General features: G+C 37.9%; 1 protein-coding gene across 1 annotated transcript in view; it reads right to left on the reverse strand.

The window, feature by feature from the left end:
* Positions 1–1,248, reverse strand: part of rev3l (REV3 like, DNA directed polymerase zeta catalytic subunit) — a 70,533-nt gene extending 69,285 nt beyond the window's left edge. The window contains exon 1 of the mRNA XM_056253119.1: positions 708–1,248. Coding sequence (XP_056109094.1) covers positions 708–846 — 139 coding nt within the window. The 5' untranslated portion in view covers positions 847–1,248. The remainder of the gene's footprint in view (positions 1–707) is intronic.
* Positions 1,249–15,746: the final 14,498 nt, after the last annotated feature.

Here is a 15,746-nt window from a genome sequence, read left to right on the forward strand (position 1 = left end):
CATGTGAGTGACAGGTTGACCCGCCCTCGAGTCGGTGAACACATCATCGGAAAAGTCGTTGCAAGAGAAAGTAATTTAAATTAAGATTACGAGGGCAAATTAATTTAAAATAAATCTTTCTTTTTTTTTTAAAGATGTCCACGGATAATGCATTGATGATACTCACTTATAAATAAACACTGCATAATTCCTTCAAAAAAATAAGAATTGAACATTTTGATTTTATGGTGACTTTAAGAAACATAGCGTTACAACATGAGTAACTCTCGGTATTGAGAAAAGAAATGTGCATGCATGTTGTAGAAACACTAATATCACCACCCCAGAACAATGACCCCGTCTGTCTTTCTCCCTGCAACCTTAAATCACACAGCGAAGACAGTCTCACGTGATTATGAAATCAGACATCACAGATTTATTGCTATCTTTAGATATGATTTGTAACCAAATATAGCATAGGGATAGTCAACAGATAGCGTTTAGGTTTAAGATATACGGCCGGAGTAAACACGTCCACATGGCGGCGGTCAGACCATGTTGACAACATGGCGCAAAACCTCCAGAACACCAAGAAATATGTTCCTTCCCCACTTATTTAATGCACAAAGACCACAGGCACAGAAACTGCATAAACTCGTGCGATAACGTTTGCAAAAGTTATGAGATGTTTTCACGCAACATGAACACACAAATGTATGCATGCATACCTGCTGGTGTTGCCCCAAAGATCCGCACCACGGGCACTTTCTTGACATCACTCTCTCTGAACTCAGAGTAACAGGCGTCCAGCTCTCGGATCGGGCTGCTCATGTAATAATCCGCCGTGACGATCCTCAATGAAAACATGGTTGCCCTGCAGAACCGACCCGAACATGAGGTGCTATTGACAAATAAAGATAAAGGCAGCAGCCGAGCCTAGTTGTTCCAGCTGCGTGAAACAGGCGGCTTTGAGCAGAGCGTGATTTGCAGAAATATGGAGCACAAACATTCGGTAATCATATGATGCAAATGATTCCCAAAGATCACAGCTTTAATTCCAAACGTTACCCAAACTCTTCAAATACAACATGTATTCCGATTGAAAAGAAAACCTAATGTTCACTCCCCCTCCTCTGTAATACGATCACGACACTGTTGGGCAACCCTAATCATTCCCATCCAGCCCATATCCACATATAGTGCACTGCAGCATTCCTTGCAGCCAGCAGCTGGGTCAGCCAGTTCAGCTCACTTCACTTCTGCTGCTGCTGAGAAAGGAAGCTCCACGCTGGCTCTGCCCTAATTGGTCAGAACCAAAGACAAAGCGCCTTCTGATTGGCTTACAAAGAAGATAAGCGCGCTGATTGGCTCGTGTTAAGCGGAAGTAACAGAGATGTTACAATTCGTTAAAAGCCTCAGATTAAATATAAATATAAATGTATTCGTAAAATAGTCGAACAGACACCGACGACATGAGCTATAAAATAAACGACGGATCACACCAGACGATCGTTTAATCGTTATTAAACGAGTAACGTTTAATTACCTAACGTTACTCAGGTAACGTTATGCTGATGCGATTTGAGAAGCATACTTACTGTTACTACTTTTGGTGTAACGTTAGGTGATTTTTTTCTCTAATCTGCCCTTGTCTTTTCGGAAAACAGTACAATGGCGAGTGCGTCGACAATAAACGCGTAGGGTGCTCGGCTGCAGTCAGCGGACGGTCGTGTGTTAGGCGAAAGTTTAAAGAGGATTAAGTGATACTAACAGTGGTAATGAGAGAAAAAAGCTTTTCGAAATGATTCACTGTAATGAAGCGCTCGAAACGCGACGCGCTGGTGACGCCTGCTGGTCAAAACGGTGTAACTGCAGCGCAAACTCATCCGAAACCACAGCAAAACATGCATTAAAACACCATTTACAGACCTGCGAATGTTTTGTTGAAAGTGTAGTTTATCAAATGTAAATAACAAATAAAAAAATCTAATGCCATTAAAGTGGCTTTATAATATATGTTATTTTATTAAAATGTATGGCCTGTTTTGTTTAGGGAAAGCATGGTTAATCAGATCAAAAACAGACTATAAATGGGATAGTTTACCCCAAAATGGAAATATTGTTTCAATATATGTCTATATTTATATAACTAATTATTGAACTTTTTTTTAAACAAACCACTGTTACATAACATTTACATACAATATTAATAATGAAAAGTAAATAAAAAACAATGAAGAAAAAAATATATATACAAGGTTAAAATAAATAAACAAATCCCTGACAGCACTTTAGTAAATACACCACATACCAGTACATTATATCTACATGGTTCAAACATTAATATAAATTACAGTTTTTTCATTCAAGCAAATATGTTTCAATAAGTGCCCACTTCTGTCGAAAAAAGTCTGATTTTCTCAAATATACAGTATCTGTTTCAGTCTTTGTGTCCATTCTGTCAGGTTCATGCACCTTTACCCAGTTCCCAGTGGTTATCTTCCTACCTGCGATTAAAAATATATGTAATACGAATAAGTGGGATTTACTAAACTGATCCGAGGGGAAACCATCGAGCAAAAAAAAAAAAACTGGGTGCATTGTTAACTTTCGGAACTTGTACAAATGATGCTCAATCATCACTCAATTAATCACTTAATTATCTCATTAACTTTAACACTACTTCAATGTTACTTATATAACACTCTTGAGTGTGGACTCATAAACACTGAGCAGTGTAAATTTAACACTGGGGATTTTGCTGTGTATTACAAAAACACTTGTATATAAGTATTCAAGTTTATTTATCAAGTTTAAAGTATCAGGTTTAAAAAAAAATCAGTTTATTTTCATTACGATCAATAATTGTAATATAATGAAAGCCATTTGTTTTCTGGTAAAATAAGAATGACACCTTGCACTTGAAGAAAGCATGTATGAATGTATTCATTTCACAGTCAAGAAAACAACATTTGTGAAAATGACCTTTTGTAAGGGTTAATCATGATTTTAATCACTTGAAATCTTAAGTTCTTGTATTTTGAAGGTAAATAAGTTTTGAACTTATTTGAGTGACATGGCCAAAATGCTAAATTTAAAGTAATGTTTAGTCAAGTACACTTGATTGTTTAAGTAAAGACAACATTAGGGTTTACAGTGTACTGTATTTACGTTTCAAATAAATCATATAGGATTTTGCAAGCAAGATCATGTCTGAGACTGTCTTCATGTGGGTGCATGTTGGTAGGGGGCTTGGAAATATATTAATCTACAAAAGGGGGGCCAGGCGAAGATTATATCATTTTTATAATATTTCTTCATGTAATTTGGGAGATTTTTTTTTTTACCTTTAAATTACTATATTTTATTGATAAATAATAGAATTTAACCACATTGTTCATGTCACAGGTCAGGGGGGCCAAGCCAGACTGCGCCCACCCCTCAAACCCAGGACCACCTCAAGGAGCGTACCAGAGACCAGACAGACAAGAAGAATTTCTAAAAGTAACAATCTTTATTTGAATAAAAGCAAGAATTAAAAGTCTTAATACGGGCTTCATCTCTCTTTCCAGGGAGGAGGGAGGCCGAGGGGTTCACTGCGGGGGCCCGGGTTACTGGCAGCCACAGAGGAGGAGGGAGCCGAACGCCCGTCTGGCGTGCAGGTAAGTAACGTGGTAAGGAGGCTCTTTTCGGCGTAATACAGGCGGACTCTCTCCACAGGACAGGTGGGTAGCAGGTAAGTTTCTTCCAAGCGTCAGCTATTCGGCAGATGATCGGCACACGGGATGGAGTCCAGAAGGGGGACTCGCTGCCGATCAAGTAGCTAGTCGGGTAGGCAAGTCTCCTCAGTGTAGGGTGCTCTCCCCCGTGGCGTCACTGAGCAGCAGGTGTGAGGTCCCCCGATTGCCTTTCCGCCCTTGACGGCTCCAGCCAGAGACAAGGGTACCTGTATAATCCAAGACAGAGACAAGTGTGCAGGTTCAATTCTATTTCGGTGAAGTGAGGACTTACGGCTGGAGCGGGTGGTTCGGGACAAGCAGCGCTGCTGCTGGGGTGTGTGTCTCCTCTGAACAGGCAGCACACAAGAAGGCGGTGGCAGAGGAACGTTCTATTTAAATAGACAGGACAAGTTAAACAGGACAATCACACTCCTCTCCCATATCACAGGACCTGGTGGCCGAAGTGGAACCTACACATCCAACCTGAGGGCTTCGTTCCGCAAACACTGGCGAGAATGTGAACTGGAGAACACTGGCGGTTAAATAAACATGTACATCCACACACTGCAACTTCACGTCAAGTCCAATACTGTGTGAGACTTCAATTCAGGCACCGCAATCCACTCTCAAATCTTAGTGCAATAAGGCCAGCACTCACCCAATGTTCAATCCCTCCACTGTTGCGCTGATTCAACACTCAGAAGCTGATGAGATGCAGAAGATTTCGCACCGCATGGAACACAGCGTCTTCAACACTCTTTCACACTCAGAAGAAGATATCAGGGTTTTCAAAGATGAATCAGTTCACACTCTTAGTGGTAATTATATTTGGTCAATACACTTCACAATTCCTTATCCAATTCAGTGCAAGACATGCATTCACACGGATCCGGTGTTTCATTACTTATCTTTCTCCCTCGAGTGATGGTATTCTCCAATCTTGACTCAATCTCCACAATTCACTCACTTCACATCCCAACTTGCACTCCCTCAATCACCGTTGCACCCCTTTCCAGTCAGATCCTCACAGCCGCTCCAAAGATCCCCGCAAACCCAGGCCACTGCCAAAGAAATCGATCTCTCCCGGGGGAGTACCACACTCGAATGCCTTTTCCTTTTCCTTTTAACTGCCTCTCTGGGCCGTGTTTCCCAATCACAGATCCCCACACCAAACACCCGCACCTGGTCCCGCTTAGCTAATCAGCTGCCGCTGTCATGGCAACTGACAACAGCAAACCAGCACGGTGTGCCGGTGAAATCGTCCCGGGGGGAAACACACTCCTAGCGGAAATTAGTTCCGCTAGATTTGTCACCTTTAGGCAGTGGGCCAAGTCCGTCTATCTCGTTTAGTTTTTGATTTGATAGTTACCCAGCAGCTGTGTGGCTCATTTTTTTAATTTGTCTGTATGAATAATTCACAAAAAGATTACCGATTGTTTCCAACGCCAATTGTTGCACATTAAAGTATAAAAATTGATTTAATTTCGCTAGCTGATTACAAACGTTGGCCGGACTGAGATCCAATCAACGCTTGTGTTGTTACCTTGTTGAATTGATTTGGCCAATCACGTTATTCGTTGAACCGGCGTCGCGTGACTCGCGTCAGTCTGAAGTCAAATCTACAATCCAAACTGGAGAGACCGGTGTGTCTCGGCAAGACAACGTCAAGGTAAGATTTGTTTTACAATGATTATACACCCCTATATCTTAATGCTTTGCATATAAGTTGTATTTAAGACTGCAAGCTATACTTCGTCGTGAATATGCGTTGTTGTTGATGAGAACAGTAGCCACGAAAGAATGTTGGTAGTGGAGCAGTAAAGCTAGGTCCAAGGGTATGTTGCTTAGGCTAATCCAAAATAATCATTCGGTACATACACAATGAACTAAGCAAAGAGTATTCAAAAGGGGTTAATTACTGGAAAATATTTAAACGGGAAGACAGCAGGAAATAATTTGACAGGTATGTCCAGGTTGGTTTACAGCAAGCTACCTGGGCTACAAGTAAGCTAGACTAATTATCAGCTAAAAAGAGTGCAAAGCAAAACAAAGAAAGGATTTAAAAATATTTTAGTTAAAGATGGCTGTTTTTGAGCTATTGAACAAAATCATTTGTGGTCAGAACTGCAGTAGTCTTGTCAAGCTCGTTTAAGATGGTTAGCATCTTAATACAAATGTCAAGATGAAAAATGTGATTTAAAATGTTTTGTTTATTTATCTGAATAATTCAGTTGTTTATCTAACACACAGACACGGACAGGACAACATCATATCTCTCCACACCCAAATGACTACAGAGGTGACGTTGACAACCATCACATCAACAGCACCATGATGGAGCAGGTCAAGATCATGGAGTTGCTAGTATCCACATCACAGATGACCCATCTTGATCTATCGACACCACCAACAGAACCTGGCCAAGAAAGTCCAAAATGCTCTGCACTTCCTCCCACAGTTGAGGAAGGCTCATCTCCCAAAAATGCATCCTCTTATCTTTCTATAGGGGAATCATAGAGAGCCTCTTCCTTCCACCTCCACCCTCCAATAACCTAAGGGCAGCTGATTGACTCTTGCACAAATACACTGGTAGTTTATAGTATGATGCTGCTACATTGGTTTATTTGTTTTATTTTTAAATTTGCTATCAACATTTGACCCCACTTACACACATATTGCACTGCCTTTTGCTACTTGTCATGTTATCCACTTGCACTGAAATACTTTATTAATTAGGGATGAGTCACGATTTTCGAATATTCGATGATTTTATTATAGAATATTGAATAGGATGTGCGGGATGATTGTCTTTAAAAAATCCCCATGTTTTAGTTGTGGTTATAAGTTGCAATCCTAAATTCACATAATATTTTTATACATTTAATAAATATATTCTTAATATTTGTTGTTTTTGTTTCTATGTTTGAGCTTATATATCTCAATATTAATAACAGTCTGGTTAATTTTGAGTCTTGAAATGTAAACTCTCAAGGGTTGGCTTTCTAAATATATGTTGGTTATGTGTCTATTCAGAATGACTTCTGAGCAGCAACCTTTTTATTTTGGGTATGTCATGTATGCATCACTTGCCAAAATTGGGGCAGACTAGTAAGGGGTTAAACGTATATAAATTAAACGTATGTTTAAGTTTTTTAACGTATATTTAAGCGTCACACGGGTGCGATTTTCGAATAATAGCCTAGGCCTATATCCAGCGATCTTTGAATATTTTTGCTTTAAATGCCCATCCCTACTATAATACAGTATACATGCTGTCTGCAATGTTAATGAATAACTGCTCCCCTTTGCTGTAATGCTGTGTTTCTGAGACAATGAAGCACTACTTGCTCTATTTGACATGATGCATGAGATGCAATGACATTATACATTTGATACAAACCTTCACTGTTGTTAGCTGCCTTTTCTTTCTTCGGTCCAAGATGTGCCGGCTAATGTTGGATTTCACAAAGAATGTTACATGCTCTTCACCAACAAAGAACACATAAGAAGAGCATGTAACATTCTCTGTGAAATCCAACATTAGCCAGCACATCTTGGACGTCTTCGGAATTTAAGTTAAATGCCAATACGGCTTTTTGAGTTTGCAGGTTCACCCATAAATGTGTACATTGAACAAACTTTGCCCAACTTGTCTGGGAAAAGGGGGTTACATGGCTTTTTACATTTGAGGCTAAATGGATAAAACACCTCATTTTTACCTCAGTATTACTGAACTACAACACACTAAAATTAAATTTTTTATGATTAAAGCAAAATTGTAATTTCAAGAACGCAGCTTCCTGGTCACTGACAAAGATCACTTTGCCTCCACTCTAGAATCTGTGTTCATATGGTTCATTGTTTACATTGGTTGTCAAGGAAACGGGAGGTTTTCTAACGTTATGATTAGTACTCCTGCTTATTTGCCGGTTTAAAAAGGTTAGAGTTTGTAAGGACATTTTGCGTCAAATGTGCATACAACAAAGTTGGAAACAATGTCTGTAGTACTTATACGATTTTATTACATGACCTCAGCAAAAAAAGACTTACACAGCTGTGAGGTAAGTATTAAATTCGTAATTTCGAGGTCCGGTGTGGTGAATAATCCGGTCACTCGGTGTGAATAGTCCGGGCGTAGGACCCAAGCAATCCGATTGGTTCAAAGCACGTTTTATAGGTAATCGCTTTGGTGCCTGGTTACAAATCATACAAAATCACTTTATTATAGAAGACGTTTGTACTACGGTATAACGAGTCATTAATGTATTTAATGTATTTTAAATTATACGTTTCATATACTAGTATTTAACCGAAGCTATAGATTGTGAAATTAAACATTTCTCGTTGTTAGTGTGTTTTTTAGTTAGCTTAGATAGTAGCATAGCATACAGCTAACGTTATCCGATGATCGTGCTATGAGCTTTACCTGAGCTTATACCACTGCACTGATACTGCCTTACCGTATTCACAGCAGTTAGTAGTGCAATTATAATTATGTCATTATTTTTTATCGCAATAATCGGCACAATATGTTACACAATATGTTTATTTTTTAAAAGAGCCATAACATAATATTTATTTGTGTGTATTACTATTTTCTTATTAACAGTTTAGACATTTAAAATAATTACAGAATGTTAGCTATGTTTTGTGGGTATAAATATTTAATTGGTTGTCAAGCCTTGACTAAAGACAGTATAATAACATTATGGAATCACAAATCTTAATGTAATCAAACCCCTTAATTTATATAATAATCTTTTATTTTAAAGAAATACCAATTTTAAGTGTGTTTTGTGACAAAGTTATTTGTTATTAAGCAATAGGGTATAATATGTTTTTTTTATTACAAGCATGTCATTTGTGTACTAATGCATTATGATGTATGGCATAATTTAATCTTAATACAGAACATCATACAATACAATAACATTTAATGTAATAAAATTAGTGAACCAAAACTTGTATAAAAATTTAATTAAATTTCACAATACATAATGAATTCAACTGAATTATGAGATGTAATATATTACATTTTTATTAACACAAAACTACAAGCAAAATGCACATCGTTTTAGGACATTTATAGAGCTTTTAAAAATACACAACAATACAAAGCAGCTTTAAACAGAAATACTTTTGTATGTCTTTACTTTCCTAAATACTTTTGTGATAGTTCTCTGGCTATACATTGTGAAGATTTAAAAACAATTAATGTCGAGTTAGCTGTGTTTAAATATTTAATGAACTGTAAGGTTAAAGTTTGAGAACTAATGAGACACAAATAGATGCAGTGTCTTTTGCTGTATGAAAAGTCAAATCTTTAGTTTGAAGTATATTCATGTTGTATATGCAGTCAATTCTTTGTGGAACCATCCTAAGGCCTACATGATGCAGTCCATCAATTTAGTGGTGGGGTCGTGACCTGGTAGGCGAGGAGGTGTCATGGACTGGCTTGAGGGAACTCTGCAAAAACACACACACATGCTGCAACACGTCATGTGCAACTGTACATATGCACAGTCTTTAGTGCTATGGAACATCACTCACTGTTTTTACTTGGATGGGCACACTGGAAGGCACAACGCAGCAGGCGTAGTGAGCTCGCTGAACCTTGTCGTCATTTCCCCTTGGCATGATTGGGTCGTGACCTGCAAAACACACACACATGCTGCAACACGTCATGTGCAACTGTACATTTGCACAGTCTTTAGTGCTATGGAACATCACTCACTGTTTTTACTTAGATGGGCACACTGGAAGGCACAACGCAGCAGGCGTAGTGAGCTCGCTGAACCTTGTCGTCATTTCCCCTTGGCATGATTGGGTCGTGACCTGCAAAACACACACACATGCTGCAACACGTCATGTGCAACTGTACATATGCACAGTCTGTTGTGCTATGGAACATCACTCACTGTTTTTACTTGGCTATGCAAGCCCAAAGGTGCAACGCAGCAGAATGTAGTTGGCTCGTTGAACCTGGGTGTCATGGATGGACTGGCTTGAGGGAACTCTGCAAAAACACACACACATGCTGCAACACGTCATGTGCAACTGTACATATGCAAAGTCTTTAGTGCTATGGAACATCACTCAGTGTTTTTACTTGGATGGGCACACTGGAAGGCACAACGCAGCAGGCGTAGTGAGCTCGCTGAACCTTGTCGTCATTTCCCCTTGGCATGATTGGGTCGTGACCTGCAAAAACACACACACATGCTGCAACACGTCATGTGCAACTGTACATATGCACAGTCTGTTGTGCTATGGAACATCACTCACTGTTTTTACTTGGCTATGCAAGCCCAAAGGTGCAACGCAGCAGAACGTAGTTGGCTCGTTGAACCTGGGTGTCATGGATGGACTGGCTTGAGGGAACTCTGCAAAACACACACACATGCTGCAACACGTGCATTTGTACACGCAAAGTCTGTTGTGCTGTGTAACATCACTCACTGTTAGGATGTTGTGACATTACAAGGCCATTTTAATGACACACTCCACAAGATAAGATATCTCAGCCCAAAATTGACTGAAACCTTCCATTCGTCTCAGTATTATAAGGCTGATCTGAACAACAGAAGATTAAATTTCTTAATTAAAATATATACTATATAGTATATATTTGTACCAAAATGATACCTTAAATTGCGTACCTCAGGAATCAGTTCACACATTACAAGGTCGATATGTTCAAGCTTTTTTTCCTTCTTTTGCTTAAACACAATGTTGTCAATGTGTCCTAGAAGTTCCTCAACATGTGCTGACAAGGCTGGATGAAAGCTCTTTGGTTGTGACATTTTCCCAGTCTTCGTTTGCCACCATTTGTTCCACGTAGGTTTCAGTGAGCCTTTCACAATTCTAAATACATAAGTAAGTAAATGTGTCCCCTGCCCCTGAAATTTATTTGATAGATTTTCATTTACCTTCAGACAAGAAATGTGACTGTCATCCACATGTTTCTTGATAGTGAAGGATCGCCACCAGAGAACGAACGTGTGCACCTGTAAAGCAGTTCCACCATGTGCTTTACAGAGCTGTGCAATCCTTGTGTCAAGAATCTAAAAGAAATAGTAGATATCAATAAAAATTTCGTTGAATAATATAAGAAGTACATTATAGGAGGTTCGTGTACAAACGACCATACAAATAAGCTGCCATTGGACGGATATGGAGGGCTCGCCTGAGTCCCAAAATTTCTCCAATCATGCATTCATGTCTATGTCTCAGCACCCTCTAACAGAATCCACGGTTTCGAGAATATCCAAGAAACTTAATTTTTCGACCCAAAAAAACTATAAGGTGTACGTGTATCCCTTATAGATATTTTGGGTCTAAAAAAAAAGTTTCTTGGATATTCTCGAAATCTTGTATTCTGTTAGAGGGTGCCGAGACATAGACATGAATGCATGATTGGAGGCTCTAGAGCCTTCCAGAGCTGAGATATGGAGATCCCACAACATTTATTCCATTGGGGCAAATAGAGACTGAAATTTTGGGATGAAATTTGGCCCTTTTGCAGCTTTTTGTTTGAACGTTTTCTGGAAACCAGGACTAATCAGAGCTATTACAAATATGTCTCAAAAATGTTATCAAATTAAAATTCTAACGTCGTCATTCAGCCATGGGAAACTTTTTTCCTGTGGACACAGTGTCTCGAAATCTTCAACTGTGGCCTGGCATCTCGGAAACTGAAAGAGTGGCCGCTTTCTGTCGCTTTCCTCACTCAAAATTCTCATATACATTTCCTAGAAAAAAAATACTTTGTAATTGTCTTATATATATAATATTATATAATATATAACAGACTTCCATTTATTTGACATCTTACCTCTTCTAGCTCCAAGATGTGAAAGCGATCCACTGAAAACTGACTTTTTTTTTCAATTTCTGTAAACACATTTGGATCAGTCAAAAATTAGTTACTTATTGTACTTTTTTTAAAGCAAATCAAATAAAGCATACCTGTGCGTGATGCATCACCTCCTGCCATGTCTGTCTTCAGGCAGTAAGAATCATGGTCATCATGAATATTCACTGAAAAGGTTGTATATGTAATATTTTAAATTTGCCATAAACATCTACTTCAAAAAGTGGACCATCTATTGTAATGCACTGCCTTTCTCACCATTCAGGTTAATGTTACGCCGCAGGAATGGTTTGAGTTGGGACACATTGGTTTTCTGGCGGAGAATGTTGCCTGATTTGTCTGCAAGTGTAGCAACCCCTTTTCCGGTAATGTCTTCGACTAGAAAAGGGCCGGTCCAGTTCCCCTCTAAACATCCACCTTTGCGCCCCTCTTTTCTTTTGTTTGCTTTGAGTACCTCCTCTCCTTCGTGGATGTGAAATGATTTCACATTTTTTCTTTTCCGGGACTCGTACTCCGCCTTTTGCTTCCCCTGTGCTTTTTCGATGTAATCCCGTGCCTTATTAAAATATTGTATAATAAACAGAGTTAATAGAATACCTTAAATAATGTGAGTTATTACTTAATTATAGTTCATACTACAGACAATTACCTTTGTCTGTACTGCTGTCACCTCTACTATCCGTGTGGGCATTACAACCTCCGGATCCTCAGGTACAAAGCAATCTGTCTCAGATACTACCTTTGTGTTTAGAACCTCTGGCGTTTTTGGGTGCCGATGAAACATCAAAAAGTATGGTGTATACTTTGTAGAGCCCTAAAAAAAAGTGTTTCAACAAATTACATTTAAATAATCAATTGCATATAATCATTTCTTTTTTAAGCAGTTCCAATCACCTGCTTTGAGGTGTTGATGGCATGCACCACATCCTCAAGTTTTTCGTCCCAGTCATTCTGCATGTCATTGCAGTACTTTGACAATGACCTCTTTATAGTCTGATTAGTCCTCTCATCCTGCCCATTTGACTGAGGGTGGTACGATGATGTGACACACTGCTTCACTAAATAAAGATAACAATTTTGACATTTACAAAGCACATAATACCATAGTATAGCCAGGTCCATCGCAGAAATTGACTTGTAGTTGCCAGTGGGGTTGTAAACGCGAATACGATTCAGCAAACCATCCAAGACCTTTACAACATAAACAGAAACCGCTGTAACCAGAGTAACAACTGTTGAGCAAAAATGTAATTGTTTTTTTATCCATACATACCCACAAAATGAAGTGGTTTCCCTTTTTGGGGCTCTGTCCACCAACAATTCTTGGAATAAGGACCGTCTCATTCTCATCAAGGTCCTTTAAAATATTTTTAAGTAAATAAGTAAGTAAATGTGTCCCCTGCCCCTGAAATGTATTTGATAGATTTTAATTTACCTTCAGACAAGAAATGTGACTGTCATCCACATGTTTCTTGATAGTGAAGGATCGCCACCAGAGAACGAACGTGTGCACCTGTAAACCAGTTCCACCATGTGCTTTACAGAGCTGTGCAATCCTTGTGTCAAGAATCTAAAAGAAATAGTAGATATCAATAAAAATTTTGTTGAATAATATAAGAAGTACAAATAGGAGGTTTGAATCCACGGTTTCGAGAATATCCAAGAAACTTTATTTTTCTACCCAAAAAAACTATAAGGTGTACGTACGTTATAGATATTTTGGGTCTAAAAAAAAAGTTTCTTGGATATTCTCGAAATCTTGTATTCTGTTAGAAGGTGCCGAGACATGAATGCATGTCTATGCCTTCCAGAGCTGAGATATGGAGATCCCACAAAGCATTTATTCCATTGGGGCAAATAGAGACTCGCATACTCGTGAAATTTTGGGATGAAATTTGGCCCTTTTGCAGCTTTTTGTTAGGTAATCATTTACTAATCACGTGTAATGGAAATTGCAAAAAACATACATAAAATGTTAGTATATCACTTGTTAATCATTTATGCATGTTTTGTAAATGATTAGTTCATCATTAACTAACCACTTATTAATGGCCTATAACTGAACATTATTATTAAGTGTTACCCAAGTCTCTATACATTTTTACTATATTTTATCATTTAATCACTTCACATTTAATCTCCAGATTAATGTAGAAAAACATAAAATAACTAAATATATTTATTTTATATAGAGACAATATATTTTAACTACTTGTTTAATGACATATTTTTTGAAGGCCAGTATCACTGATACTAATAAGGCTACTGATGTCTTGATAAATATGGGAAATAAAAAGAAATTGAATAAAGCGTACAACACTCTGCACTGCATAATGTATAAATTAGATATAAATGAATCCTTTTTAAAGCTACAAAAGTTCTTTAGTTAGGAGCAGTGAGTAATGTTCTCTGTTCCAACGTTACATTCTAATAATACAAATACATTTATTTACATAATATAATACTTACATAAATGTCACTGCAGATTAAGTATTTTCAAAAACAATATTCACAGTATAAGTATGAACTGTAGCTGAAATATAGCCATGGCATTGATGCATGAGGTCCACTACAGTGGACAGATGATTAATCAGATTTTTCTCCCAATCTAAAATCAAAACTTGGAAAATTGAACTGTGATATGATTAATTAGATATTGCTTGATGCTGCAATATGTTTTTATCTTCAAGAGTCTCCTAGGAAAGAAGGAATGGTTGGACTAGCCGAGGTGGGCTGGTCCAGGCGGTGTACTTCAGCGCTGATCCCTTAGATCTCCGAAAACGTCAGATCATAATTTTAAATAGGCGCTATCTGTATAAACAAACAACATATTTGAGATTGAAAACAACTTCATTGTCGACTGAAAAACTCTTAAAACTACATTTCATACACAATAACAGTAGTATTTTTAAATTTCGCGGTGTTTCTCCTCTGCTATTGACGCAACTTGAGATTTTAAATATTAGATATAGAATATACACAATTTACATATACAATATGCAATTTAATTTAATCTTACCTTGCATATAGCAACGGGAGTTAGCATTATACATAAAGCTACCACATAATAACACTAAAACAGCTCACGTTAGCTACAAGTTATCGCGAGAACAGATTCAGATCAGGCATACTACTGGCATACTAATGGGGTCCTACGCCCGGACTATTCACACCGAGTAACCCGATTATTCACCACACCGGCCCACCGCCTACTTGTGACATTCACACTCTTACAAATTAAATTCAAAATAACTCCAATAGCTTACATGCAACAACCAGCTCAAATCATCTCAAAGTCTCTAACATTTGGGTGTCTCTGTCGACCTCTTGTGGAAAAAAGTATTCGTGGTTCAAGTGAGACAAAAGTCCTAGGTCTTGGACCATTGCGGTGAACAATTCTTTTTTTAGATTTCAAAATGACCCGAGGGAAGAATGAAGGTTAAAACATTTCCACCCATGCAGACATGATGTGTATTTACTAGACATATCAACACTAGGCTATATAGGCCTAGAGAAAAAACTTGAGCCAAAATTCAAAATCTTTGAAAGATATCGCTGAACATTTATTTAAAAATAGTTTATTCAATCTGTTATTTAGCAGTTTAGATACCTCTTTAATGCTTCTAACAAGCAGAACACTAGCCAGATTTAAATCCCAGTTGCACAGGTGGGGCATGTAGGCTAGTAACACTGCGTTAGCCTAGGCCCTAGGCTACTGTCCGCTATTAAAATGCTGTTAAATGACGTAAGCATAAGCAACAATAATTCACGTTTATTACTTTTGAGAATTTTATTGAGAAACCACGAGAAAGATGTAAATAAAATAAAGAATTGATGTTCAATGTTGATGAGTCAATGTTCAGAAATTATTATTTCAAGAAATAGTTCTGGCTCGTCTTTGTCATCTCTTCTTGCGAGCTGTGTGCAGTTATGCGTTTTTCGTCATAGTGTTTCGTCATCTTGTTTTTGTTCGTCAAACTCAAAAGTTAGTAGGCTAATTTTTAATTATTAAAAAGACAATTTTTATATGAAATATATATAAATATAGGTATTGACAGACTATTAGTTTGTCTTGTGTATTTTCTTAATTAGATCATATAACATTTTAAGCTGTCATATGTTACAACCTAAAAAAAATATATTTCTCTCTCACTCTCTCTCTCCATTTGACCATT

This window comes from Rhinichthys klamathensis, unplaced genomic scaffold (assembly GCF_029890125.1).
Source record: "Rhinichthys klamathensis goyatoka isolate OS25496 unplaced genomic scaffold, OSU_Roscu_1.1 h1tg000001l_1, whole genome shotgun sequence".
NCBI lineage: Eukaryota > Metazoa > Chordata > Actinopteri > Cypriniformes > Leuciscidae > Rhinichthys > Rhinichthys klamathensis.